This window comes from Leuciscus leuciscus, assembly GCF_965113295.1.
Source record: "Leuciscus leuciscus genome assembly, chromosome: 15".
NCBI classification, from domain to species: Eukaryota; Metazoa; Chordata; class Actinopteri; order Cypriniformes; family Leuciscidae; genus Leuciscus; species Leuciscus leuciscus.
This window is the reverse complement of record NC_138739.1, coordinates 38842852-38870142: the sequence shown is the minus strand read 5'-3', so window position 1 is coordinate 38870142 and position 27291 is coordinate 38842852. Positions and strand designations below refer to the sequence as shown.

The 27291-nt window shown below is 36.9% G+C and overlaps 2 protein-coding genes across 3 annotated transcripts in view; one reads left to right on the top strand and one right to left on the bottom strand.

Moving 5' to 3' along the window:
• tsc22d2 (TSC22 domain family 2) overlaps positions 1-4929 on the bottom strand; it is a 38568-nt gene extending 33639 nt beyond the window's left edge. Inside the window, exon 1 of the mRNA XM_082137695.1 lies at positions 2843-4929. Within this exon, the coding sequence (XP_081993821.1) occupies positions 2843-4332 (1490 nt within the window). The 5' untranslated portion in view covers positions 4333-4929. The remainder of the gene's footprint in view (positions 1-2842) is intronic.
• Positions 4930-16440: 11511 nt separating this feature from the next.
• On the top strand, positions 16441-26137 carry pfn2b (profilin 2b). Of its 2 annotated transcripts, none has more exons than XM_082137958.1 (3): positions 16441-16732; positions 22430-22622; positions 24712-26137. In XM_082137958.1, the coding sequence occupies exons 1-3, from the start codon at positions 16601-16603 to the stop codon at positions 24807-24809; spliced, it is 423 nt and encodes a 140-aa protein (XP_081994084.1). In that variant the 5' UTR covers positions 16441-16600; the 3' UTR covers positions 24810-26137. The 2 variants fall into 2 exon arrangements, with proteins under 2 accessions (XP_081994084.1, XP_081994085.1); XM_082137959.1 differs by lacking the exon at positions 24712-26137 and adding an exon at positions 24340-24673 and having other exon boundaries at positions 16586-16732.
• The last annotated feature ends 1154 nt before the right edge of the window (positions 26138-27291 follow it).

Here is a 27291-nt window from a genome sequence, read left to right as displayed (position 1 = left end):
GCGGGGCACTACGTAACGCAGGGCTAGTTGTAACACTTGTTTTAAATACTTCCACACATGCTAGCATGACGAAACTTGGTGTATTTACTAGTTGCCATATCAACACAGTGTTGATATGGCAACTAGTAAATACACCAAGTTTCGTCATACAGAGAAAAAATTGCGCCAAAATTAAAAACAATTTGGAAGATATCCAAACATTTATTAAACCATAGCAAAAGTAAATTTCTTAAGTTCATTTTTCATTTTTGTGTTTATTTAAAATTAGACAAATCGGATATTATTTTAATCTCCAATATGTTATTTAACAGTTGATATAGTTCTTTAATGCTTCGCTAACTAGCAGAAGACACTAGCAGGGTTTAAATCCCAGTTGTGCAGGTGGGTCATGTTGTCACACTGCGTTACAATGTGCCCCTATTAAAAATATGCTATTATAGTCTATACTTTTATTAATTCTATTGAGAAAACATGAGAAAAAGGTGAATAAAGACTGAGAGTCAATGTTCAGAAATTACTAATTATTTATTTGTTTTGAGCTATGTTGTATAGGCTAGCTGTGTTTTCCTGTGTTCGTAGTCAAAACTCAAAAATGAGTTTATATTTAATTATTAAAAAATGCCATTATTTTATATGAAAACTTTAATAATTGCATTTTATTTGGAACATATTTTAGTTTGTCTTGTATTTTTTTTTTATTAGATCAGATAACATTTTAAGCTGTCATATGGTCATGTTACAATGTGCTCCCTCACATGTTACAATGTACTATGGGGCATGTTGTCACATTTCACTTCCATTCTTTCGGGGTATATCAAGAAAAAAGTACTGTATTAATAAAACAAAACCACATAATTGTACTAGACACATGTGAAATTAATGTGGGGGAAAATAAATACTCTGAAAGTAGATTTACACAAACTGACAAAGTCAAAAAGCCTTACTTTGTGCCCCGCTCTCCCCTAGTTATTTAATTTTTATCTTAAAATATATTTAAAATTATTTTATCTCTGAAAATTACAATCAATATGACAAATACAAGAAAAATACAAATTAAATAAACAGTGCTTTAAATGTTTCAGGTGGCTGATGTAGGTCTATTTAACAGTAGCATTAAGAACAACACACAGAAGGCACTCTAGCAATTTTACGGCAATTTCCCGGGATCAACGCGCTGTGTGAAAGGGGCTTAAACCACAGACATCAGCAGGTTTATTAGGCTGCCGTCTCTTTAAGACCTGACGCAAGGATCCAATACATTAGAACACACCTGATTTCTTTCTAAACCGTTTATGTTTATGGACATACCCGACTGTGTTTGCGTGGATACTCGCCAGGACGCGTATTTTATCATATTTTTGACCATTCAAGCGCAATAATAATTGAAAGAGAACCGACTTCACAACCACATGCTGTCTGAGAGGTGTGCTCCAGGCCTGAGCCCGGCAGCGTGAGTGGCGCTTTGAGCTCTTTTTCAGGGCTTATTGAGCACAATAACAGTTTTAAACATCAAACACGTCCCGCTCTTTATTTACTCTTATTATTTAGATCAGTTAGTACCGTTTTTAATAGCAGGGCATCAACACAACAATTGGGTATTGGGTACATTTTATGGGAATTTTTTTTTTTCTTTCACAAGGTCACTTGAGTCAGAAACTAACACTAATATAACTTTCCAAATGTTTTACCACTGAAAAGGTGACTGTAACCACAGGCAGCCCTGTGTATAAGCAAGTGTAAAGTGGTTTGCTGGACGGAAAACTGAAGTGCAAACAGTTGATGCTAGGTGTTTCCTCTGAACCACGCTTTGAGCTATTCATGCAAAGAACGTTTAAACCAGCTAGTCGAGTTGAATTTTCAATTCCCCTTCACAAAGTCTCACAATGTTTTCTTCATTTCTATTCTGTGAAACAAATGAAGATTAAAAGCCATAGAAACCGCCATTGTTTTGAACTCAACTGACTTTCATTGTACAGACAAAATAGTTCCTATAATATTTTCTTTTGTGTTACGCAGAAGAAAAGAAAAGACAAACACACCTGAATCAAGGTGGTCAGGATTACTTCACTACTATATCTAGCTAAAGTAGTCATGTGAAATAGGCTTATGGTTTTTAGCTCAAAACGTCTGGTATAACATGATTTGAGTTAATAAAATAATGTAAATAAATAAAATACGAGCAGTGCTTCCCAAACCTGTCCTGGAAGCCTTTCTGGATGTCAATGCAATGTAAATGAGCTGCTGATTTTAATTGGGTCAGGTGAGTAAAGTTAAGCGACATCCAAAATGTGCATATAAAAAACGGTAACACTTTACAATAAGGTTCATTAGTTAATGTATTAACTAACATGAACTAACATTGAGCAATACATTTGTTACAGTATTTATTAATCTTTGTTAATATTAGTTAATAAATATCCAGCTGTTCATTGTTAGTTCATGTTAGTTCACAGTGCATTACTAATGTTAACAAGCACAACCTTTGATTTTATTAATGTATTAGTAATGTTATAATTAATATTAACTAATATTAATAAATGCTGTAGAAGTATTGTTAATTCTTAGTTCATGTTAACTAAGGTAGTTAAATAATGTTAACTACTGAACCTTATTGTAAAGTGTTACCAAAACACACACAGCAAACTCCACCTAGGACAAAATTAACTCCTACAACAGGACATGTTTTCAAGGTAACATGCTTTCAAGTTATTCCAAAGTAAATATTAAACTAACATTAAATAAAGTAACACCTGCAATAAAATGTGGTTTACTTGACAATTTAGAATTTTCTTTTGCAACTATTATCAATAAAACTTGAGCAACATGAAGCATAAAGGTTTACCTGTCCTCATCCCCATCAATGTGAATAGCTATTCCAAACAGGCTGTTGACAGCAGGCGTGGGAAGCTGCAATCCCTCGGGATTCAGGGGTCTGATGGCATCTCTTCCCAGGAGAACCGAGCTCTGGAGCAGCAGCTCAGTCCTCCTCTGGTTCTCACCGGCCGGGCCAAAGCCACCGGGAAGCTGGCTAAAGATAGAGGGGTTCGTCTGACCCCCCAGTCCCGCTGCCGAACCGCTCGGGACTCCCTGAGGCTGGTTCTGCTGGGGCGGTACAACAGGGACCGGGGGCTGTTTTGGCATGCTCTGGGGGGTATTAGAGGCACTGGGCAGAACAACAGGCACATTTTGCACACCAGGGACCACAGCATGAGTTACTGCTGGCTGAACGAGCGGCACTGGTGCCTGTGAACCCGCAGATGTGGCTGATACGGTCCCTAGAGCGCCGCTGATGTTGGACTGGGGTAAAAGCCCCTGAACATCCATCGGCTGAGGAACTAATCCCAGCACATGAGTGCTTCCCGCCACGGGAGTCAGGACCGTTGACGGGCCCTGTGTCACTGAAGAGCCAAGAGGCTGATTCTGTAACCTATAGTCAGCCTGATTAGACGGGATAACAGTCTGAAGCATCTGGCCAGGTTTCTGTGCCTGTTTACCAGGGTAAAATGTCTGTGGTTGAGCTGTAGAAGGCATGCTGGGAGATTTAGCATGGGCATCACCGAAAAGGTTCTGGGCTACAAGCCCTAATCCCTGCTGCACAATCCCAAAAGTTTGCTTTTGAAGCTCCACAGGAGGGTTTGATAGTGAAGATACGTAACCACTGTCCGTATGCGGTTCTGTGAGGGTTGAAAGCGCATTATACGCCGCCACCGAACCTCCTAGGCCGTCTCGGTCCGCGCTGTGGTCCGCGGTGCCGGCGTGTTGTTTAGCGTTATCCGCAGTCCGAGCAGACGAGGAAGCATCTGTATCCCGCTCATAAAACTCAGTGCAAGTCCACCTCCCTCGTTTAAAGGGTTCACCTGTACCGTGATCCAATTTGATGACCCTGAAACGGGAACTGCAACCACTTACTGTAGCAGAACTGCTAACTGATGTTGATGATGCCTGGGACGCACTGTTAGATGCAACTGAAGCTGAAGTCTGGGATGGGCTCATTTGGCCTGCTGTCCCACTGACTGCACGGACATTTGGGTTTACCTGAACCGCACTTGTGCTCCGAGAGCCAGGTAACGTTACGGCACCATCTTGCGCGCTCGCGGTTTCAGCTTCATTATGTAGCGGTTCGTCCGTCAAACTGACGTCACACGCCTCCTGCTCGAAATCGCCACCTTTGGACATGTCGTACATCTCAGAGGACGACATGTCCTCAGTTCTGGACTCGTCCGGGTCGTCCAAACTCTCGGTGTCGTCCGTGATGCTGTTCGCCGCCACCTGCGCCTGCGTTACGCTCGTGATCTGGAAACAGCTCTTCTTTTTCGACGGCATTTTAGACATTTTGAAGCGCGTGAAGTGTGTCACTTCGACCTCGACACGTCAGACTAAAGCGTACAGCTCCAAGTTAAACGTGGTAACTCCTCTTAAATGAAAGTGTCATGTAATTTTCAGTTAGCGTCACGCGCTAACTCAAGCTTCCCTCCGAGCTCCCGTCAGCGCGCGTGCGTCCTCATCGCGGCATTTCTAGTACTTTTAATCCGTTAAATTGAAACTCACGAAGCTCCAAACACAATGACAGCTTAATTCCAGGTGTGTTTAAGCCCTCCAAGCCCGTCTCCGTGTTATCCGAGGCCTAAATGAAGGCCATGTCCGGGTGTGAGAGTTTCCCTCAGGCCGCTCGCGCGAATGAAACTCCAGTCGCTGGACACACTCGACTCTGAGGCGCCTTCAGTTATCAACACTCCCTCGTCTTCAAAAGCACATATCCTCCACGAAACACACTGCATATACATCTTGACACATGATAACACATGTTTACCATCCGCTTCTGGCGTTGATACAGTCTGTGGAGGGTAGACTGGGTGTGTTTGTGTGTCTGTCGAGCTAACGGCTGCTCTCTCGCTGCTGCTGTACACAAGATGGCTAACGCTACGTAGCGCACGCGCGGGACTATGGGTGGACTGCGCACAGGCGTGCGTAAGTGCGTCGGGAATACCGATCACGACGCAATAGTCTTGTCAAAATAAATGTCAGGGGGAATCAGCCGGCATAAATACTTTTTCCACACATCCCAAAACCTTTTATTACACTTTTTCTTTGATAAAGTGTTTGATAATCTTATTCATTTTAACAACTAATTAAATGTTAAACTAATTTAACATTTAATTGCTTTTTCTCCTTTGTACAGTGATTAAAACCAGCACTGCAATATAATATAATGTAATATAATAATATAATATAATATAATATAATATATTAAATTATGTTCGCCTGTGTACAGTGATTAAAATCTGCACTGCAAATATAATATAATATAATATAATATAATATAATACAATATAATATATTATAATCGAATATAATATAATATTATAAATTATGTTCTCCTGTGTACTGCGATTAAAATCTGCACTGCAAATATAATATAATATAAAAATACAATATAATATAATTATTGTTCTGTGAACACTGTTTCAAATATGCACTGCAAATATTATGATATGTTATACAATATAATATAACAATTAGCAGTTTTTAAAATCTGCACAAATATAATAATATAATACAATACAATACAATATAATATGGTAAATGGTAAATGGACTGCATTTATATAGCGCTTTCACAGACCCAATGGCCACCAAAGCGCTTTACAATATTGCCTCACATTCACCCATTCACTCACTCATTCATACACCGACGGCGGTGTCAGCCATGCAAGGCGATCCAGCTCGTCGGGAGCAGCTGGGGTTAGGTGTCTTGCTCAAGGACACCTCGACACTTGGTCAGGTGGAACCGGGGATTGAACCACCAACCTTCCGGTTTGTAGACAATCTACATGAACCACTGAGCCACTGCCGCCTGTCATAATGTAATATGACAATTATTGTTCTATAAACAGTTGTTTAAAATCTGCACTGAAAATATAGTAATATAATATAATGTAATGTAATATAATGTAATATAATATAATATAATATAATATAATATAATATAATATAATACAATACAATATAATATAATATAATATAATATAATATAATAATTAGTATTCTGTGAACAGTGTTTAAAATATGCACTGCAAGTATTGTAATACAATATAATATAAAATTATATTATATTAAAAAAAATTCTGCACAAATATAATAATGTAATACAATAAAATATAATGCAATATAATACTATACTATACGATACAATATTATAATTATTGTTCTGTGAACAGTGTTTAAAATCTAGACTGCAAATATAACATAGGCCTAATATAATATAATATAGTGTAATGTAATGTAAGGTAATATGATATTTATATTATATTATGTTACGGATTTAAATGTATATATAAAATTATATTATATTATATTATATTATATTATTTTCAGTATTTTGATTGTTTTGCTATTTACATATCTTACATTTCTGCCTTTTTTTCTGTAAAAAGTGTAATTTATTTTAGTTGTATAAATTCTGAGTCATACACAGGGGGATTTAGGTGGCTTATGTACATTTGGAAAGCCAGACAGGACACCACCAAAATAGATTTTCCGTTAGTTCTGCTGAAAACATAAATATTTTTTTGATTTCTTCACTTTTAATAGACATTGAAGTAGCCCAAAAATAAGAATGCAAATATATGAACTGATGTTATTCCATCTTGTTTTAATTAATGCGTAACTACAGATTTATTTATTTTTGCCCAGTCATTCTTCAAGCATTTAAATCATGTTACGAAATACAACTTCTTCTTTGTTTCGCCTTTGGGGAAAAGTTCACGCAGGGGGCGAGAAGGAATGCAGCGAGTGCAGACAGAAACATATTTGCTGGAGTTTGTTTATTAGTTCAGCTCATTATTTTAGGCATGAGTCTATTCCAATAAGCAGAGGAGGCTGTGTTTGTTTTGCCTTTGAGTTTGACCATCCTCTCCGCTTCCCGATCCAAACACCCAACACACTGAAAGAAACACTTGACGAGCTTTTTTTACATGAGAAGACACAGATGTAGCTTTCTAAAAACTCATTGATAGAGTAAATAGTTGATTTAACGGTAAATCCTGATGTTTATAAAAGTTACAAAATATCAACAAAAGTTGCTTGGGAATTCGGTGTCACTCAGAAGTTACACAACATGTGACTGTTTATTGTCTCTGCCTCCGTCCCGCGGTGAACGGGACACGCTTGTTGTTTTAGCTGGCTGTCCAAGTTCTCAAACCAGTTTGCATTTTGCCACACGAGGGCTTTGAGTCAAGCGTCTGAAGCAGGTGCTATTTGTCACGTCCAGGTCCAGACATACAGACTGTCTTTGTCTGCACTGCGGTCTCGTCCGGTTCATACAGCTTTTCCGAGATGTGCAAAAAAAAAAAAAAAAAAAAAAAGTTTAAAGGGAATTTTTTTTTTTATTATTATCTTTTTATTTTATTTAATTTTTTTATTTTATTTAGAAAAACAGGGACAGCGTACAATAAACATTAACCTCAAGGGGAGAGATGCATAGTACCAGGTTTTAGCTCAAGAGCTCATTTCCACCCGTAGTCCCTGGGCAGGCTGATGTTATAATAAAATACATAATACATCATACATACATGAATAATGAAATTTACATTGACCAAATAAATAATAAAAGTCTTCATATGCACAACAATCAGATCTTCACACCTTTCATTTACTCAAGTCTACTCTTATAGAACACATACTTACACACACACACATACACATACATACATACCTCCGGTCACATGTGGGTGCAAATTTGATTTGACAAGAGCCATTTCTTTGCCAGGCGTGAAAACGTATAAAAGTTTGTGCCTCTTATCAGCTCTGTAGGCAACATATTCCACTGACGAGCGGCCACACAAGAAAAGGCAGAGTTTCCAAATGCTGTCCTGCGTTTAAGGATCCTACATTCGCCTCGCACTGTAGATCTAGTGGCTCGAGCTGTTGTTTCAGAGCCCAAAGATATAAACTCTTTTAGTGGAGGAGCAGCGGTATCATGAAGGATCTTATACATCAAACACAGATTTGTGTGGATCATCAGATTTTCAAAGCTGAGAAATTTGTGTTTTACAAGGATATGACAGTGATGGAATCGTCTGCCTTTCTTATCGTGAATCTTTAGAGAACTTTTATATAATGACTCAAGAGGCCTGAGGACAGATTTACAAGCCTGCTACCAACTTGTCAAACAATAAAGAAAATGTGGAACAATCATTGCATTTAGATAGGCTCCTGAGGCCTCGATTGTAAGGGAATTTCGAATGTATCTGAACTGTGCCATATTAAATTTGATTGTATTTGATAATTTTTTTTATGTGCCTTTTAAAGCCTAAATTTGGTTCCAGTATAACACCTAAATATTTTACCTGATCTGGATTTGAAATGATTTGTCCATCAATTAAAATTTTAGGACAATTTTGTATTTTATAACGATTTGTAAAAAACATCGATACAGTCTTATCTAGATTTAAGTGAGGCCACAAAGAAACTTCCTTCATCTCTTTGGTCAGTTTTTGAGCGACTTCTTCCGCAGTTTTACCATGTGCATATAGCACCGTATCATCAGCATACATAGTAATTTTACTCTTACACACAGTTGGCAGGTCATTTATGTATAGTGTAAACAGCAGGGGGCCCAGAATGGAACCTTGTGGCACTCCCATGCTGCAAGATCCTAAGGGTGATTTTGTATTGTCGACCGCAACACATTGTTGTCTGTCATTAAGGTAAGATTGAATCCATGCTATATTGTATTTGTGTCAAGAGAAAAATCAGATAGTTTGCTGATGAGAAGCTGGTGATTAACGGTATCGAAGGCCTTTCTCAAGTCCAGAAAGACCGCCCCTACCACCTCCACCATCAAGACTGGATTTGATGTCTTCTAGTAAGTAGCAGCAAGCAGACTCTGTGGAGTATCTTTTCCTGAATCCAAACTGGCAGGGATGTAATGCATCAGTGTGGTCAAGATGCTCCTCTGCCACCACCTTCTCAAAGATCTTGGAGATGGCTGGTAGGATACTATAATAGGTCGATAATTTGACACACAGAGCTTGTCTCCTGACTTGAAAATCGGCTTAACTACTGCTTTCTTTAACGCCAAAGGAAAATTGTTTTCATTTATAGATTGATTCACAGCTATTGTTAGTACAGTAATTTTGAAGTTCTTTTAGAAGGGATGTATCAAGTCCAAATATATCCTTTGTTTTACTATTTTTCAAATTTGCTATTATTTTGGAAATTTTGTCTTTATCTATATTCTGCAACCTACAATAAGACGCATTGCCATCCCCATGATCATCTTGGCAGCAGTTCACTTCAGGAAAAGTCTCCGCCAGGTCTAACATAAAATCCAAGAAATAATCATTGCAGTGTTTAGCCAGAATAGAGCCCTCATTTTGAACTATTCCATTGATTTTGAGCTGTAAATGCTCCTGGTATATTTTTTCCCTTCCCAATAGTTTATCCATGCTCCTCCACACATTTTTACAATTACCTTTTGCCTCTTTGATTAAGTTTAGAAAAAAAATTTGCTTTTGCTTTTCGAAGCAGCATGGTAACTTTATTTCTCAGAGATTTGCAAATGTAATAATCAGTGGTTAATTTAGTTTTAAGAGAAACCTTGAGAGCTTTATCCCTCTGTTTCATTGTGTCCCAAAGGGATTCATTAAACCACGGGAGCCTCTTTTTATTTTATTTTCCATGTTTGAGCTGTGTATATTTATCAATTTTATTCTTTATAGCAGTTATAATATTATTGCATGTATGTACACAGCTTTCTCTATCAGTTTTGGAGGCCCAGTCAATTTCATTTAAATCATTTTTAAGGAGCTCTTGATTTATTTTAAGAATATGAGGAATTTTGCATTGTTTGTTTGATTATTCTTTATTTATGTATCTTGATTTATTTAATTTCCTGGCTATTAGAACAAAATTATGATCAGACAGTCCCGTTATTAGGTTGTATGTTTTAATTACCCTGTCTGGTTTATTTGTGAATATTAAATCTATCAAAGTTTGAGACGTTTTTGTTATTCTAGTAGGCTTTTTAATCATTTGTATTGAGTTTGCAATATCTTTTAGGTGTTTCCTCTTGCCTTTATCAAGCCAATTTATGTTGAGGTCGCCCATGAGCAATATTTCCTTTCGGTCATATGTTTTTAGAATTTTTGTTAAAGGAACACTCCACCGTTTTTTGAAATAGGGCTTTTTCACCTTCTTTCCCACATTTAGATAGGTGGGCAAATGCATTTTTGTCTCAGTGCATGCATTGTTTTAGTTTGACGGGGTCGGCGTGAGCTTAGCTTAGCATAATGAATGGAATCCTTTGTTGCCAGCTAGCATGTCCTGAATAAAAGTGATATAAAAAAAATAAAAAAACCTACCTAATTACTTCTTGTGGCCTGCGTATTCACAACAAGTACAAATAGCGATGCAGATTAACACTAGGCGATTTCCTAGGCAGATATTGACTTATATATTAAAGGTATAGCGGAGGATGTTTTACTTCCTGGTGGGTAGTCTAAACTATTGGTCCTCCTAATTGTCAATCATTCTGGTGAATCAATCAAACTTTTCAAAAAGTGGAGAGGGCGGGTCTTATCTAAAATTTGGAAAGATCCTCCGCTATACCTTTAAGGACTATATTAGGGGGAAGCACAGGCGAAGCACTGCTACTTGGGCGTGATATCTCTGCGCCCAAGTAGCAGTGCTTCGCCTGTGCTTCCCCCTAATATAGTCCCAAGTCAAAATCTGCATAGGAAATCGCCTAGTGTTAATCTGCATCGCTATTTGTACTTGTTGTGAATACGCAGGCCACAAGAAGTAATTAGGTGGTTTTTTTTTTTTTTTTTATATCATTTTTACTCAGGACATGCTAGCTGGCAACAAAGGATTCCATTCATTATGCTAAGCTAAGCTAGCGCCAACCCTGTCAAACTAAAACAATGCATGCACTGAGACAAAAATGCATTTGCCCACCTATCTAAATGTAGGAAAGAAGGTGAATAAGCCCTATTTCAAAAAACGGTGGAGTGTTCCTTTAAACCAGTATAGAAATCGCTTGTTGCATTTGGTGGTCTATATACACAAAGTACAATAAATGACATTTGGGGCGACAGTCTAACTGTAACACCAACACACTCTATAGTTTGATCTGGAATGTCTATTTGGTGACTGTCAATACTGTCTTTTACGTAGATCAAGACCCCGCCCCCTTTTCCCTTTCCTCTGTCCCGTCTGTATACTTTGTATCCAGGAATCATAAATGCCGATACAGGAGTTGTAGCTCTATTTAAGCTCTATTTAAGTAGCTCTAGGAGTTGTAGTTGTATTTAAAATCTTAATGGGAAGTTGTTTTATTCACTGTAAAAAAAAAAAAAAAAAAAGTTGCTTTCTTAAATTTTTAAGTACCATCAACTTAGATGTTTGAGTCATTTCAACTTAAATTACATGACTGTAAAAAATGAGTTGAATCTTGTTGTCAAAACAAAATTCAAATTTGATCAAATTTTGATGAATTGATCACTTGTTGTCATAACTTATTGATCATTTCATCAGTGTGACAACAGGCTGGTTCATTCTGCCTCGGAGAAGTTCAACTAAGTTAAATCTGGATGACAGTGTCGGGGTTTTTGACTCGTGTCAGGGAGTTTTTTTCAAAGGTGATGAGAGTGTTTGGTTAGTTTTAGGCCAAAGGTCTGTGGTTGTACATGGAAAGTGAACATCCTGTACATCTACTGAAACCAGACGACGTGGTTTTTGAGGTGTCCAAGTCAAATTTCATGTCTTTCAAGGCCAAGTCTCAAATCTCTTTTGATGATAGTGTTTTGCTTGCAGGTTAGTTTTACAAATCTACAAACATAACAAGATTTATATAAGGGTGTTTTCCTTGTTCATTTCCTGAAGAGTAACAACTTGAGTCTGGACTTTCAAATGCACGGAAAACAGGATCAGCAGTAAAACAATAAAAACATTTGAACTAAATCCCACATGTTTGGAAAGGGTTCACTGAACTGACATGAGGAGGAATTCCCTGATTTATGATTTATGGAATTAAGTCAAAGAAACAAATCAATTAATTATTGAAATTGCTGACACGTGCATAGATATACACACACACACACACACACACACACACATATATATATACAGTGCTGCTTGAAAGTTTGTGAACCCCTTGCAGAATCGGTGAAAATTTGTATAATTTTAACAAAATAAAAGGGATCATACAAAATGCATGTTTTTTTTTTTCATTTAGTACTGTCCTGAATAAGATATTTTACATAAAAGATGTTTACATATAGTCCACAAGACACAAAGATAGCTGAATTTATCAAAATTACCCCGTTGATAAGTGTATGTATGAACCCTTGGTTCTCAATACTGTGTGTCATTACCTGGAAATTCTTCAGTTTTCCAGCATCTTTTGCATATTTGAACCCTTTCCAGTAGCAAAAAGCCAGGGGTGAAAACTTTTTGCATTTGAAGATCAATGTAAATTGTACTCAATTTGTCTTCCGGGATATCTTCCGGGATATCAAGTAGCCTATCTTCTGTTGCTTCCAAAGGGCTGTATACTAAATGACTTTTTTTTTCTTTTTTTTTAAACAAAGTAAGAAAAATGTGGACATCTTCATCCTGTTCAAAAGTTTTCACCCCCGGCTCTTAATGCATCTTGTTTCCACCTGGAGCATCAGTGATTGAAGATATGCAAAAGATGCTGGAAAACTGAAGATTTTTTTTTTTATTCATTTAAAAATTACAATACATTTTTATAAATGTAAAAAAAACAAATTTTGTTAAAGTTATTCACATTTTCACAGATTCTGCAAGGGGTTCACAAACTTTCAAGCAGCACTGTATATATATATAAACTAAAACTCTCAGTAACTATACAATTTCCAGTTAAACTTAAATTGAGTTAATAGTTTAAAACACTTAGCCTAATTCAAAGCTGTTTTAAAATAGATTGTATTTGTGAATTATATTTTCCAAACTAAAATTTCAAAATCATCATATTTTTGTTGTAGCTGTTAAAATCCGATTCCATTGACAAATAAACTCAACAATATAATATTGAAGGAACACTACAGTTTCAATACAAGGGATTTTTTTTTTTTTTAAATAGACCTACATGTCAAGCTTTGAATGTTATTATGTTACTTATTAATTTTTAAAATGTACAAATTGTTGTTCAAAATAATGTTTGATTTTTTTTTTTTTTTTTTACTTTTTTATATTTTATATTATATTTTTGCTCTATTAATGAGCTGAAACCCGGCCATAACACTAGTTTAATGGCAGGTTCAGTGGTGACTGTTGTCACAAAATGTAAATCAGTAAAACACCTGTTATAAGATGTCTCGGCAATAACTCTGAAATCTCTCAACATAGATCATATATGATTTTACTGTTGCTCATCTGCACATTTCATGTAGTTATGCCGGCTTTATTCGCAAGAGGCCGCTAGCGCAGCGTAGAGACAACCGAGCATCACTTCGTGTTTGAGAAATCGCGGATACACTGTATTTGATGGTCCCTTTAGCGCATTCTGTTGACTGTAAGTAACTTTGCAACTACATGTCAACTAACTAACTTGTAATTAAATTATATTACATTTTAAAATACTCCTAATCAGACTACAGTTATTTTTTTATTGATTACAAGTTATTTTCACAATGGCAGTAAATTATTCATAATTCATTTATTCTTCCAACTACTTCCTTTTTATATTTTAAATGTTCCTTTCTAAAACGTCCACTGCTTATATCCGTTCAGAAGGTTTTCCAGGTTTGTGGAATCACACAATGTTTTCTCAAAATTGAATATCTAGTCAGCTCCACATTAATTATTATTTAAATTATTCCTCAGTGAACCATTAAACCATATATTACATGTCTTTGGGAGGAGTTTGTCAACAAAAAATTATTGTTTTATGTTGTACATACTGTACACTTTTTCATTGTATGCTTGAAATAAAATGACAAAAAAAAAAAAAAAGAATAAACACGTTAAAATCTTCAAAACATAATTTTATATGAACATGCAATGTAAGGGATTCCCCAACTTTTCTGTCAGCAGCAATATATAATATATTTACTTGAAGAAACCCCAGAGATTTCAGTTAGGTCAATAATAATAATAAATAATAATAAAAACGAAGTTCGCGGTTCTCTGATGTCGGTTAATGGTCACGTAACATGCAGGTAAACAACAGGTTTTTGTTTTTTTTAGTAAATGTTTTATTTTGATTGTTTTTTAAAATTGTGTTTTAAAATTATTTATTTGAATGTCTATGATTGAATTACTTATAGCTTTTCATTAAACTCACAAACCCTCTGCAGTTCCATCACGAACCCCAGTCTGTAATGATAATAGTACGGTAATATTTAATGCACTTAATATTGTTGACAACAAAGAATGGAATATATATATATATATATTTTTTTTGTATTTTATATGGCACAAGTTTATCTATTCAAATCAATGGGATAAATGAGTTAGGTCAAAAGTAATCTACACGTTGCCTAAAATGAGTGATCTACATCACATTACTAACTACAATGTTTTGTGTAATTTGTCATCAGTAAACGACTACAGTGTGTATATAATCTACCAGCTCTGGACTAGTAAAACGTTTTGCTTTTTTCAGAAGAGGCTTTGTTTAAAAGAATAACACACATAGCCCTTTATGGAAAATATCAGCTACTTTGTATATAAATATTTGCTTATGCATGGGTTCAAGCTTCTGGGAAATTACACTGCATTTGAATCGTTGCTTTAATAATCTCTCTGTTCAAGAACAAGAACACAGACACTTTGTCCCAGGCAATAACAGACCGATGCAAATATGACAATAAATTTTTTTTTTTTTAAATCTCCTGAATTAATAATCATAACTACAAAATAGGGCGTATTTACTATGGGCCGTACTAAAAATAGAATTACAAATAAAATGTAGGTCCATAAAACTGACTCTGACTAATTGTGTCGTTACAGGATTCGTTCACAAGAGGTCGCAAGAGGCCATGATATTTGTGACAACATTTCAGAGCAATTCTGGTTTTTCACGTCTCACGTTTCATAAGCTTTACTTGTCAGTCTTTGATGTTATAAAGATGTAGAGCCAGTCAGAAATGATGTTAATGAACTCTATTGTTAATAAAATCTCTTCCACTATCCACATGTGTTCCATCCATCCTAACCAGATGTATTCCCCAGCTCTGTTGCAACTCAGATTGAAGCTCATATGTCTTGATTTCACGTTATCTATCAGTAGTGAGTCGGTGAGGCGTGTCTCTGCTGAATCACCGCGGGTCACGAGGACAGGGCGCTGGCTGAGGAGCTCTCTAAACAAAACTGTTTGAAGGAAAAGACCCGAAAAGGTCATAAAAAGGCAAGCTAGGTTTATACTGTCAACTGTAATAAAATAAAATTAGGCATGAAACATAAGTTGATAGTATTTTCTTCCCTATTGTGACGTGTACACGAGTGAAAATTCTTCGCAAACAAGTATAAATGTAGGGAGGGACCACTGATCGATCTCGTGTGAGTGACAGGTTGTCCCGCTCTCGTGCCAGGAGTTGCAAGAGGAATTTTTTTTTAAAATACTTAAATAATAATAATAATAATAAAATATATTAACAACAATTATCATGAGGGAGGGAAAGTTATGGGGCCTTTTCACAGACTTTTCAAGTTTCCTATATTTTAATAAATAAATAAAATGTATGTACATTTATAACACTATAGTTTGTATTATTTTACATTTTTATCTAATTAAAAAAACTAGTTAACGCTGCTGTGAATGTGTTAGCGGTTAGCGGCTGTGGGAGTGACGGTAAAATTGACATCTTTTTCTCTTCCGGCTGCCATTGTCAATCTTCTCTGTATGTTTTTATTTTATTTTATTTTATTTTATTTTTTACTCTTTTTGAAAGTTGTGAAAACACTATTGTGGAGTTTTATTTGGCTAAATAAGCAAATGGGAACACACAAACAAATTTTTTATTTAATGTAGTCTCTCATAGAAGTTTAACACAACTACGACGACTTCCGCTTCTGAGAATCCTGGAAATGTGAAAACGTGTCTATTTTGATTAAAGACAACGAGGACACATGAGTTTAAAATAATGTGCACGGATAAAACATTTATAATAAATACTGCAATATTTATATATATATATATAAAAAAATAAGAATCTACAGTTTTGATTTCATGGTGACTTTATAAGTAGTAGCCTAGTCCTAGCATCATGTTACTGTTTTCAGTATTTAAATAATATATTACACACATTAACTAACTTTCTCATACACAACGTGCCTTCTAAACACCCATTCGTCCAATCAGAAAGTGTATCAATCCGCGCACATGGCTTTGTCCTACTGGACCGCAGTCTTACGCGGAGGGATATTTGAGGGACTACACCCAGAGTGCCGTACAGCCGGGACTCTTTACTGCTCAAACTCACATTAGAGAAGGGGGCGTGCAGGACAGGACGGGACTCTCTCTCTCTCACACACAAATATACGGTAACCGCAAACTGAGACCGCGCAAGACTGTCAGTCCCGTCTTTTCAGAGCAAGTGTCGTGTGGGAGCGTTTGAAACCAGAAGGCGAACATGTCGTGGCAGAGCTACGTGGATAACCTGATGTCGGATGGCAGCTGCCAGGACTCCGCCATTGTTGGGTGCAACTCAGACTCAAAATACGTGTGGGCAGCGCAGGAGGGGGGGACGTTCATAAACATCACGGTAAATAAGTGTTATTAACACAACAGCTCTCTTTCTGCTGCATATCATGCAATTAGTCATTTACTGAAAACTGTGGCTGTGTTTCAGTCTGCCTCCCCAGACAGGACTCGCAACGTGCCTCTAAACTGCTGTTTAGTTGGAGCTAAAGCGCAGAAATACCGCTTAATTTAATACGCATCAGACGCGGTTTATTTTACATCGCGGTTTATTTTACATCGCGTAGAATTACGTGCGATTTTAACGAAGTTGGTTTAAAAACGCGCCGAAATAAACCGTTTGTTGGAAATCCAGGGCCTGATCAGCTTGAGTGGGAATGAAAGCTAACACTGGCTGGACAAAAGCAAATTGAACACCAGATGTTTAATTTGGAGAGAATTTTTCACTAAGTATGAGAGTTTTTGTGTGTGTATGTTTTATTTATTTTTTATTTGGACTAAATCCTGTCACTATATCATCGAGGTTAAATGGATGTAACGTTATTCGTCGAAAAAACGCGAAATACAGGACCTCGTGATGTTAAAAACCGAGTGTCGCGCGTTAGAAGTTCACGTTGAGACGGTTTAAAGTTAAAGAAATGCGTTTTGCAGTCATAAAGAGGGAGGTGGTGTTAGTGCAAACAGGCCGATCAGCTCCTAAGATCACCAGACTGCGTTCATGCACTTGTGTCTGGGAACACACGGGTCATTCAGCCGCGGAATGTGCGTAAAGTCCTTCGTGAATCCGGGATCCTCGCAGTACCTGCCAGTCCAAGATGGCGCTCAATAAACGGGTGTTAATTCATCTAATAACAGGCTTATTTACACACCGTCCTATGCTTTCCCCAGCTTAATGGACCGCATTCAGTGGCTGCTTATAAGGTTAAAATATGTAAACATTCGTTTTACATTTGTTAACCTGTTAAAGGGATCGCCCAAAAATAAAAATAAATATTTTTTTTTAATCAATATCTTACTCTCATGCCGTTCCAGACATGTAAGGCTCGCTTTCTTTTGCACAATTCATAATAATATAGTTTGTAGAATGTTGGTAACCAAATAGTTTAGGTGGCCATTGACTTCTATTGAATGGATACTACAGAAATGTATCAGAATAACATCTTTTATCTTCCACAGAAGAGAGTCAGTCATACAGGTTTGGAACAACATGATGAATGATTGATGACACAATTTTCATTTTGGGTGAACTATAGTATGCAATAACAGATATGTATACACACACACACACATATTCATTCATTCATTCTTGACATTTATTCATAACTTGTGTATTCTGTAAAACAGGTTACATCGTTTCAGATTCAGGTCTTTTTGCGGGCTTCTTTACATTTTAATAGAGCTGTTTTACTCAAGATGCCTTCAAATGAGCTTCCAAAGATGATCATAACCGATGTCTATATCGATTATGCATATTGATATCTAAAAGTTCGTATCACTAATATTCGGATATTAATACCCTGATAGCACAAGTACATCTCGGAGATGTCTATTTGATGTCTGCATTTACATCTGCAACATGTTGGCCTATTTTATTTTTTTAGTGTTTGCTCATCAGGAATAGGACATTTCCTATTGTAATATCATAGACATTTAGAAGTTTAGATGTCTTTAATATGTTTAAGATTTGTAAAACAGTTTTTTTCTAAGACGTTTAACAGGTGTTTTTACACAGCAGATGCTTTCCAGGTTAACAGATCTTTATCAGTCATCTTGCTGACGTACCTGTGCTATCTGGGTATGGAATGAAATGGCAGTAATATAAAGAATGAGCTAGGCTGGCTTTTTACCTTAAAAGTCCATTTATATCGCCGTCATTTCCTAAGTAGCTGTTAACTCTTTCTCTGACAAGCGGATGCGTCGAGACCTTTTTCCCGTTTGTTCATGTGATGTTTGGCGTAAAGACTTTTGCAGGGTTCCTATGGTCATTGAATACCTGGAAATGTTAGTGAATTTTAAAACTGATTTGAAGGTCTGGGTAATTTCAAAATCAGAGTAGTTTTTTTTTCTTGTTAGGCTCGGTTCTGAAACATTTCTTCCAATAGAAATTGCTCTGGGTGAGTAATTCTAACAAGAACTGTCAAGATGAAAAAAAAAAAAACTTCAAACACTGGAAAAGTTATGGGAATTCAATGGTTATAAGGTGAAGGAATCCTTATATTGTCTGTTAAGGACGGTTTTAATGGGTTTTCACTATGGAATGAGATTAGATAAGTTTGCTTAATAAGTATGCTTAATATTATCTTCCTCCTTTCGTAATAATTCAGTAAGGTGAAAGTTTCTGAGGCTCAAATGAATCAAGTTGTGATTGTAAGGCGTCTCCATCCCAGAATTGAGTCACCTCATGTTGCTCCAAACCTGTACGACTTCTTCCGTTAGAGCTTGACAGCCTCAGCCAGTCATGCGGGTTGGGAATGGCAGTCGGAGTGGGTTTTGCTGCTTAGTTTCCTGTGTTGCTGGCCAAGTATGAGTTTAAAAAGGCTTCTTAAAGTTAGTCCTCCAGACTGTGTCTACTGCCATACCAGCGCTTCCGAACCTACTGGAAATAACATCAGCTGGCTGATTCTCACCGAAGAGTAGCTGCTTTTAGTGGTTTGGCCTCGGGGAAAAAGGCTCGGTAGATTCGTAGTGAGCCAGAACAAAAACAAAGCTGCTTTGATGTGTGATGAACGAACGACAATGAAACCAATAAGAAAACTGCACGTTCAGACTTGATCTGTCAGCATTTGACAAATAAAACCAATGTTTAATGTGATTAATGCATTCCAGTTTGAGGGTTAGGCAGAATGTTTCCCAGATTTGTCGAGTAGAAGTTCCTTTTAAGGAACAAATAACCTCCGTTCAGCTGCGCTTTCATCATACTCCAGAAATATCCTTTTAAATGTTCAGAGAACTCTAGAAATAAACATCTATCCAAAATTAATGATCAAAATAGAGCATATTTAGTCAGAGTAGTTTGTCATTTGTTGGACGACCAATAGTCAAAATTGACTAGCTGTTGGGTTTGTCTGCATGACCAGTTGAGCAAAGGTGCGGTCACATAGGGTGTTCAGCAAGTTTTCAAGGTCAAAATCAAGTCATTTTAAAAGGAATCCACGTGATTGGGAATTTCACCCTTGGGCAAAATATTTTCCCACGCAGATTTCGCAACTGCTTTAAGTTGGCCCTGCGACTTCGGTGTGAGCTGTGCTTCATGTGTCGCTACACTATTGACATGGGCCTTTTTGCCCGCAAAATTTTGCTAATGTGAACGCACCGCAACTCTTTACCGTCAGTGTTTTTGAGGAAGGTTGCCAGTCAGTGCCAGCATTTAAGCTTTTCACAATTTCATGGCCCCCAGAATATTTTGTTGTATGAATATCTGAACATGCGATATATCAAAAGAAAGAACAAAGCCTCTGCTTTTAAACAAAAGCAGGACGTTTTATTCCAGCTTCATGCATTCCTTTTTCTTTTTTTAATCAACACTTGAATGTTAAGTTTCATAAAAAAAGCAACATTTTGATAAGGAGATTCATTGCTCTTGAAGATGCGTAATAGCGCCGCCTACAGTATAACAGTGAAAACACGGATTGCCGGAAAATTCTGTCAATGGCGGGGAAAGAGTTAATGAGGTACATATTAGCCGTGTCTCAATTTCACAAAAACTCCCATATATCACAAGAGTTCTTGTGGTGGTTTTTCAGGCAATTCGAACAAGGAATATTTTGCAAAACTGCAATGGAAAGTTTTTTTTTTTTTTTTTTTGCATTTACAGGTCACCTGACGTACGTCACAGTCGATCATTCTTTAAAGAAGGCGCGGTGTGTTTGGACAGAAGACGAGACAGAGTTCATTAAACTCATAAAAGACAAAAGTACCATGGGAATACTGGATTCTAAACAACAAAGAAATGCCACAGATTATCAAGGCCTTGAAGCAGATAAACACCTCATATGAGCCGCTCACAAGTATAAGGGGCTTTACTTGCCAATAATGCTTTGTACACACGCCTACGTCTCCTTCCATTAAAGATAATGTCTAGTGCAGTGGCTGCGATATATATGTAAACCTTCTAGCATCCGCTGCCTTGGTTTTTGGAGTGACTTTTTGCGAGAGGAAAAAACATTGGTTAATGGAATATAATATAATGGAATGGAATCCATTATATTATATTATCATAATGGAAACTGTCATTTCGCAACAAAATGTTAGCGACATTTAGAAAATATTGCAAAAGTTTTGCGCAAATCTGTACAATTTTGTGGGTACAATCTAGTAATTTCAGAAGGTATCTGTCAACTTGGGGTGGGATGGTATGAAAATTTCATATCACGATTATAGTGACTAAAGTTGTGACAATTATCGTGATTTATCAATATTATCACGGTTTTGTTAAAACGAGATGAAAGTGTTCAAAAAGAACTGATGCTCACACTAAAAACAGTTCAATATTTGAAAATCAACAAAAACAAATAAAACTAGCAGCTCTATGCACTTTAAGCAAGATGTGGCATTTCCTTCCTTTATAATGACCGTCGTCAATAGCAACGCATTATAACGGCGCACATCCATGTATCGCAACGGACGCGCTCTCTCGTTTCATTCAAATACAACTTGCCGTCTTGCGTCTCCGTTTTTGGACGATTGTTTTGTACGCTGTACAAAATGGATTTTTAAACGGGTAAGATTTAAAACATTAATCTCAATTCAATATGTCCCCGTAATTATCTGTGTAAAAAAATCTGTGTAATAAGTGTACAATGATATACATTATTATCCCTTAAATGTAACACTTAATAGTCTTGTTTGAACTTGATTGTTGTCTTTGGTTCAAAGCCACTTGCTGCGAACTTTTCTTCGCGGAAGCTTCACATTTATTTCAAGTGAGTGAGAGAAAATATTTCAACTCAAAACAATATTTTGTGCCCAATTATTTCCCAGACGTAGTTTTGGTATTGAGGTCAAAGTTAACTTGCCTTGCGTTCTCTATAAACAGTGGGTGATGGTCACACAAGAGGACTCGGCAGATTTGAAGTGTTTCCCCCCCTATTGTAGTGACCATCCTCGATTAAGTTTCACTCAGGACTTTTGTAAAAGCCAAAATATGACCACACCTCAGATTTGGTCCTCTTAAAAGGCTGAAAAATCTCCCGAGCACGGTCACTGCCTTCCACCATTCCTTCTCGAATAAAAAAACAACAACATTGCGCGCTGTGCCTGCGTCAGACTGTTGCTGGCTGGACAGGATTTACAGTGAGTTATTAAAATTCACCACACTGACCAACAGAAAACGGCTTGTTTTAAAAATGACTTTTGTGTGAGCTGTGCTTCATGCATTTCACAAATGTGACGCCTCATAAAATCTAAATTGAGTTGTCCGGCAGATGTCAACAATTGTGTCCTGGCCTGTTGCACAATAGCAGCGAGTGTCATTAGCTGACCAGCCCACCATACTGACTTAGAGAGGCTTTAGTATAAAACTGCATAATGAACTTTTGACACAGTCTTCATGATTCATTGATGTCAAGTGCAAAGTTCTACTACTCTGTCTCTTTAGTTCATCTAAATTATCTGCATGGATCTTTCCAATATTTATCTACCTGCCTTCTTACATTTGTTGATTTGCATTTGGCTGATCATTAATCCACAATAAAATGTAAAAGACTAGACAAGAAGATGCACTTCTGCTATTAATATTGTGTTGTTTTCTTTCTAATATCAGCCAACAGAAATCGACGTCCTCGTAGGGAAAGACCGAGAAAGTTTCTTCACCCACGGCCTGACCTTAGGTTCAAAGAAGTGCTCGGTCATCCGAGACAGTCTCCATGTCGACAGCGACTGGACGATGGACATCAGGACGAAGAGTCAAGGAGGAGAGCCAACATACAACATTACTGTCGGTAAAGCTGCCAAAGGTAGTAGTCCTTTCTTATATTCTTTCACAATTACCTTTTATTCATAAAACCTCTTTTAATAAGTGAAAATAAAGTTTTTAAATGGTTTGAAATAGTTTTAAGAGCTTAACGGAAGACAAATGCCATTTAAAGCCTTTAGAATTTGGTGTTGCAAAGTAACGGCAGGAGTTTGGGGGAATAAAGCCAATCTAAAAGTAGCGTTTCATTGACTAGCTAGTCATTTCACGCGGTTGATCACGAGACTTGAGCTCAAGTGTTGAGGAAGTGTCTGAGACCTGTTGAGGTACATTCCCTCTCGTTTGCATGCGTTTCTGCTAATCTCACACACCTCTTGGGTCTATCGCACTTTAAAATGTGAAAGGATTTCCTGTTTCCTGAAAATAAAAATGTTCCTTCATGAATCAGTCTCTTTCATATACCTCATGGCATGCATTGAGGACAGGAACTAAACCTGCTTTCCTGCACTTGATTGAAGCTTTTTGATTTCACATGCTTGCATTTAAATGTTCAAATGAATAATAAGTTAAATGTTTGGTCAATTACTGGACCAACAGACCTAATCGAAATGGTAACACTATAATAACTTTCATTATATCACCGTGCACCGTGAAATTCTTGATTCACATTAATAAGGTGTTGAAGTTTCTTCACCGCATTACAGGCACATTATTCAGCTCTTTCAAACAGCCTTACAGCCGACAACAGCAAAAGAACCAGGAAAGAGGATAGTATAAAAATGGCCAAGATGTGCAAGAAAGTAGAAAGTACTTAATGAAGTAGTTTCATTTAAGTGTTGTAAGGATGAAAAACTTAGAGATAAAAACATGTAAATCTTAAGATTTGGTGATCGTGGTATAAGCGGGATAATTTATGATAAATGAATGCCATATTACCACCTCTGAAGTACATTAACTTTTAATAACTGATAAAATAATTGAAGAATAACTTAGCGGCCCGTCGTCAATCATTACTTCATTTATTCTCACTCACTCTCTCTTACCCTCTCCCTCTTACTCTCTCTCTCACTCTTACCCACTCTCACCCTTTCTCTCTTTCTCTCTCACTCTTTCTTTCTCTCTCTCTTACTCTCTCTCACTTACTCTTACCCTCTCTCACTCTTACACTCTATCTCTCGCACTCACTATATCTTTCTCACTCTTACTCACTCTCTCTTGCTATCTCACTCTTACTCTCTCACTTACTCTTACCCTCTCTCACTCTTACACTCTCACTCTCTCTCGCACTCACTCTATCTCTATCTCTTTCACTCTATCTCGCTCTCTGACTCTTACTCTCTTACTCACTCTCTCTTACTCTTACTCTCTCTCTTTCTCTCTCTCTCTCTTTTACTCTCTCTCACTCTCTTTTACTCTCTCTCACTCTTACTCTTACTCTCTCTCACTCTTTCTCTCTCTCTCTCTCTCACTCCCGATGGTCCTGAAGTGCCTCGAACAAAGCTTTATTTTTCAAACGATCAGTGCCACAAACCTCGCAGAATTTGGGAAATGTTAATGAAAGTTATTAAAAGGTGTTACCAGTTGTAGCTAAATAAAGGTATTTCCTCTAGCCTGCAATCTTTCACTCTGCATGCCTGTTATCTTGATCTCTGCTTTTTATTCTGTCCTATCTCAGCTTGTTGATCTTGGTTTGGCTTTTTTTCTCTGGGGCTGGGATTTCCCTGTCCTCTTAACTTCCTTTCTCTGTCTTTCTCTTTCAGTCTTGGTTCTTGTAATGGGCAAAGAAGGGGTCCACGGAGGCGGCTTGAATAAGAAGGCATATTCAATGGCAAAATACTTGAGAGATTCAGGGTTTTAGCTATTTTCTTTTTTTCTTGATCAAGTAGTGAAATTTAGGGAGGGAAAAAAAACAAGTCATCCACATTCCCAAAATAAGCTGTGAAGATTATCCCCCCCCCCCCCAATCATTGAAACGCATTTAAAGTTTTTGGACATCATAATGGCAAGGAAGGGTAATGAATCTTGTGTCAACAATTGCATCCCTTTTTTGAGTTGGGAAAGTTTTCTTTTTTTTCCCCGCCCCTCAAGTTTGTTGATTTTTGTTCTTGTTTTGTTTTTCCTGTGTACTCCAGCATTGGTTATAGTCATGGGCAAGGAAGGTACCCATGGAGGGCTGCTCAACAAGAAAGCGTATCAAATGGCTGAATACCTGAGGAAATCTGGATATTAAGACACCTGCCCACCTATAGCTGCTCATTCCTACCAACACTAACCTTTCTTTTCTAGGAGAGATTTGCTTAATCATTTATTTGTTTTCAACTCTAATTTCTTTTTGTTCTACCCAAACCCATCCTTTCCCCAATTACTTTATAACCCCGTCCCATATATTTCCATTTATTGTGTTCGTTCCCATTTTGGAACTACGTTCCGTTGCTAAACATGATGCATTTAAGACAAAATGTAAGTGTCTCATTTCTGCTTATTCATGAAACAAAAACATTTGGGGTGTTTAGTTTGTTACCAAGGGCTTGAGCTAAACTCAAATTCCCTTTCCTGGATCAAATCTGGGAAAGGTCGACTGTATGCATATCTTTGAATGGACCTTAGTCAGGATGGGCGGCATTTTTTTATTTGACACCAATTTTTTATTAGCGCCAAATTAAATGTGCCGTCTGCGCTAACAAATGTCCACTTCTTTAAGTTTTCCTCAACCCAAAGTTTGTCGTCATTGACGCCTCAACTCAACCTGTAGATGCGACACTTCCTGAATGACAGATTCATATTCTTTCCCTTTGTCGCACCAACATTCATGGAGTGGGAGGTCGAGCTCTTAAATAGTTGGCGGTCCGTCGAGTGCAGTAATTTTTGGGCTTAGGTAGCATTTTCTCCCATCAACCCCATATTGAATGTTCATGGACATTCCGTCATTGCACTTGTTTTGCTAGCTTATGTAATATATATATTTTTTATTTTCAAGACGACTGCCATTTGAGACAGTGGGTATCCCGGTGTAAGCGCTTGGAGTATACAGTTTGAATTCTTTCATTTGGACCAATTTTCGTCATTGCTTGGGTTATTTACACACTACGTTGACCAACAAAACACTAGCGTCTGGTCACAGATAAGACTTCGGTCTTGTTTTGCCAGCTCTTTCAACACTTGAATTGAATTTAACCCATGAATGAATTGTCATGACTGTGGGATAAATTGCCTTCGAGTCATGTCTGTCCAAATGTATAACACTCCAATCATAATGTGTATTCTGTGCCATAATGTAGAGCGAATCTGTTGCTATTGATTCAGACAGCTTCCCAAATGATTCTATCAGTTCTTGGTTCAGGGGTTTTTAGTATCTACAGAAGTTCTGGCCTTGTGGGATATTTGTACAGGTTCAAAACCTCTTGACTATAGTTCATTTCTTGTTTCCCTGTACTTTTTTTTCATACATCTTGGATACATTCTGATATGTCTGATTTCATATGCATAAACCAAGAAATGCCATAAATTAATCTCACCACCTTGTTTACAGACAAATTAAATAAATCTATTCCAACCAAATTACTTGTCCGTTTCTTTTGCTTGCATGTTATTTTTAAAGGGGTCATTTTCATGTGGAATCTGTTTTTCTCAAAGTTAAAGTAGATAATAAACTAAAATATGCTTTGTTTGTACAAAAATTGGAAAATGTTAATGGAAAAAAATGTGTTTTATTGCACAAACAAAAAAAGTCCTATTTTGCACACAAAAATGGAAAAGTTGGGCTTTTTTGTCAGGGTTGATCATTTTCACATTTCCCCCCATTTTTGTTGATTTGCATTAAAAAAAGAATTGGAAACTTTCTACTAGGACAGCACGATATTGAAAAAATTTGATATTCGATATGCGATACAATAATGCTTTGAGTGTGTAAAGTAAATTTAAATGACATTCAAATATAATTAAAAACTGAAAAATATATTTTTGTGAGAAGAAAGCATCCCTATAACCTCTAAAAGTGAACAGAGTTTTACTGTAGCATTACATGGTGCCATTTTTAACGTCTAAGGTTTCAGGTAGGCCTATTTAACAACAGAAAATGTAATAAATGTAAAAACAAAACACTGCTTAGTCTTCACAGTATGAATTAAATATACACGGATTCTTATTAAAGCTACAAAGTTATCCAGTAGAGAGCAGTGAGTGATTTTCTCTTTGGATTTTGTTGTTTGATTAACCAATAAGCACACATACGGAATCAGGTTTATTAGGCTGCTGTCACTTTAAATTCAGCACAAATCCAATACACTGTTACACGTGTGCTTTCTCTCTCAGCTGTTTAGTCCACTTAAGACACAACTGACTGTGTTTGTGAATACTCACCAAGATGGCCTTTTTGATGTTTTGTGTGTGTATATGGATAAGCTGCGGAGCTGAATTCAGGATCAAGCGTTGTCCGAGTGGTGGCTTTCTGTGCTAATTGCATTTCATAACATTAAGCATGTCACACGTATGTAACAGTCATGTGTCCAGTCTACTCTGTTGCTCTAAAACTTGGACTTTGTCGTAATCTTTAAAGTATTAAAATCATTGTTATCGTAAGCCATGGTGATATGTAGATTTGCAATATTTTGATATATTGTGTAGCCATACTTTACCATACCTTCAGCAGTTATTAAAAAAATTGTTAATAGGGCTACATTTCATTTATCTGGTAATGAACAAAGAATTTGAGG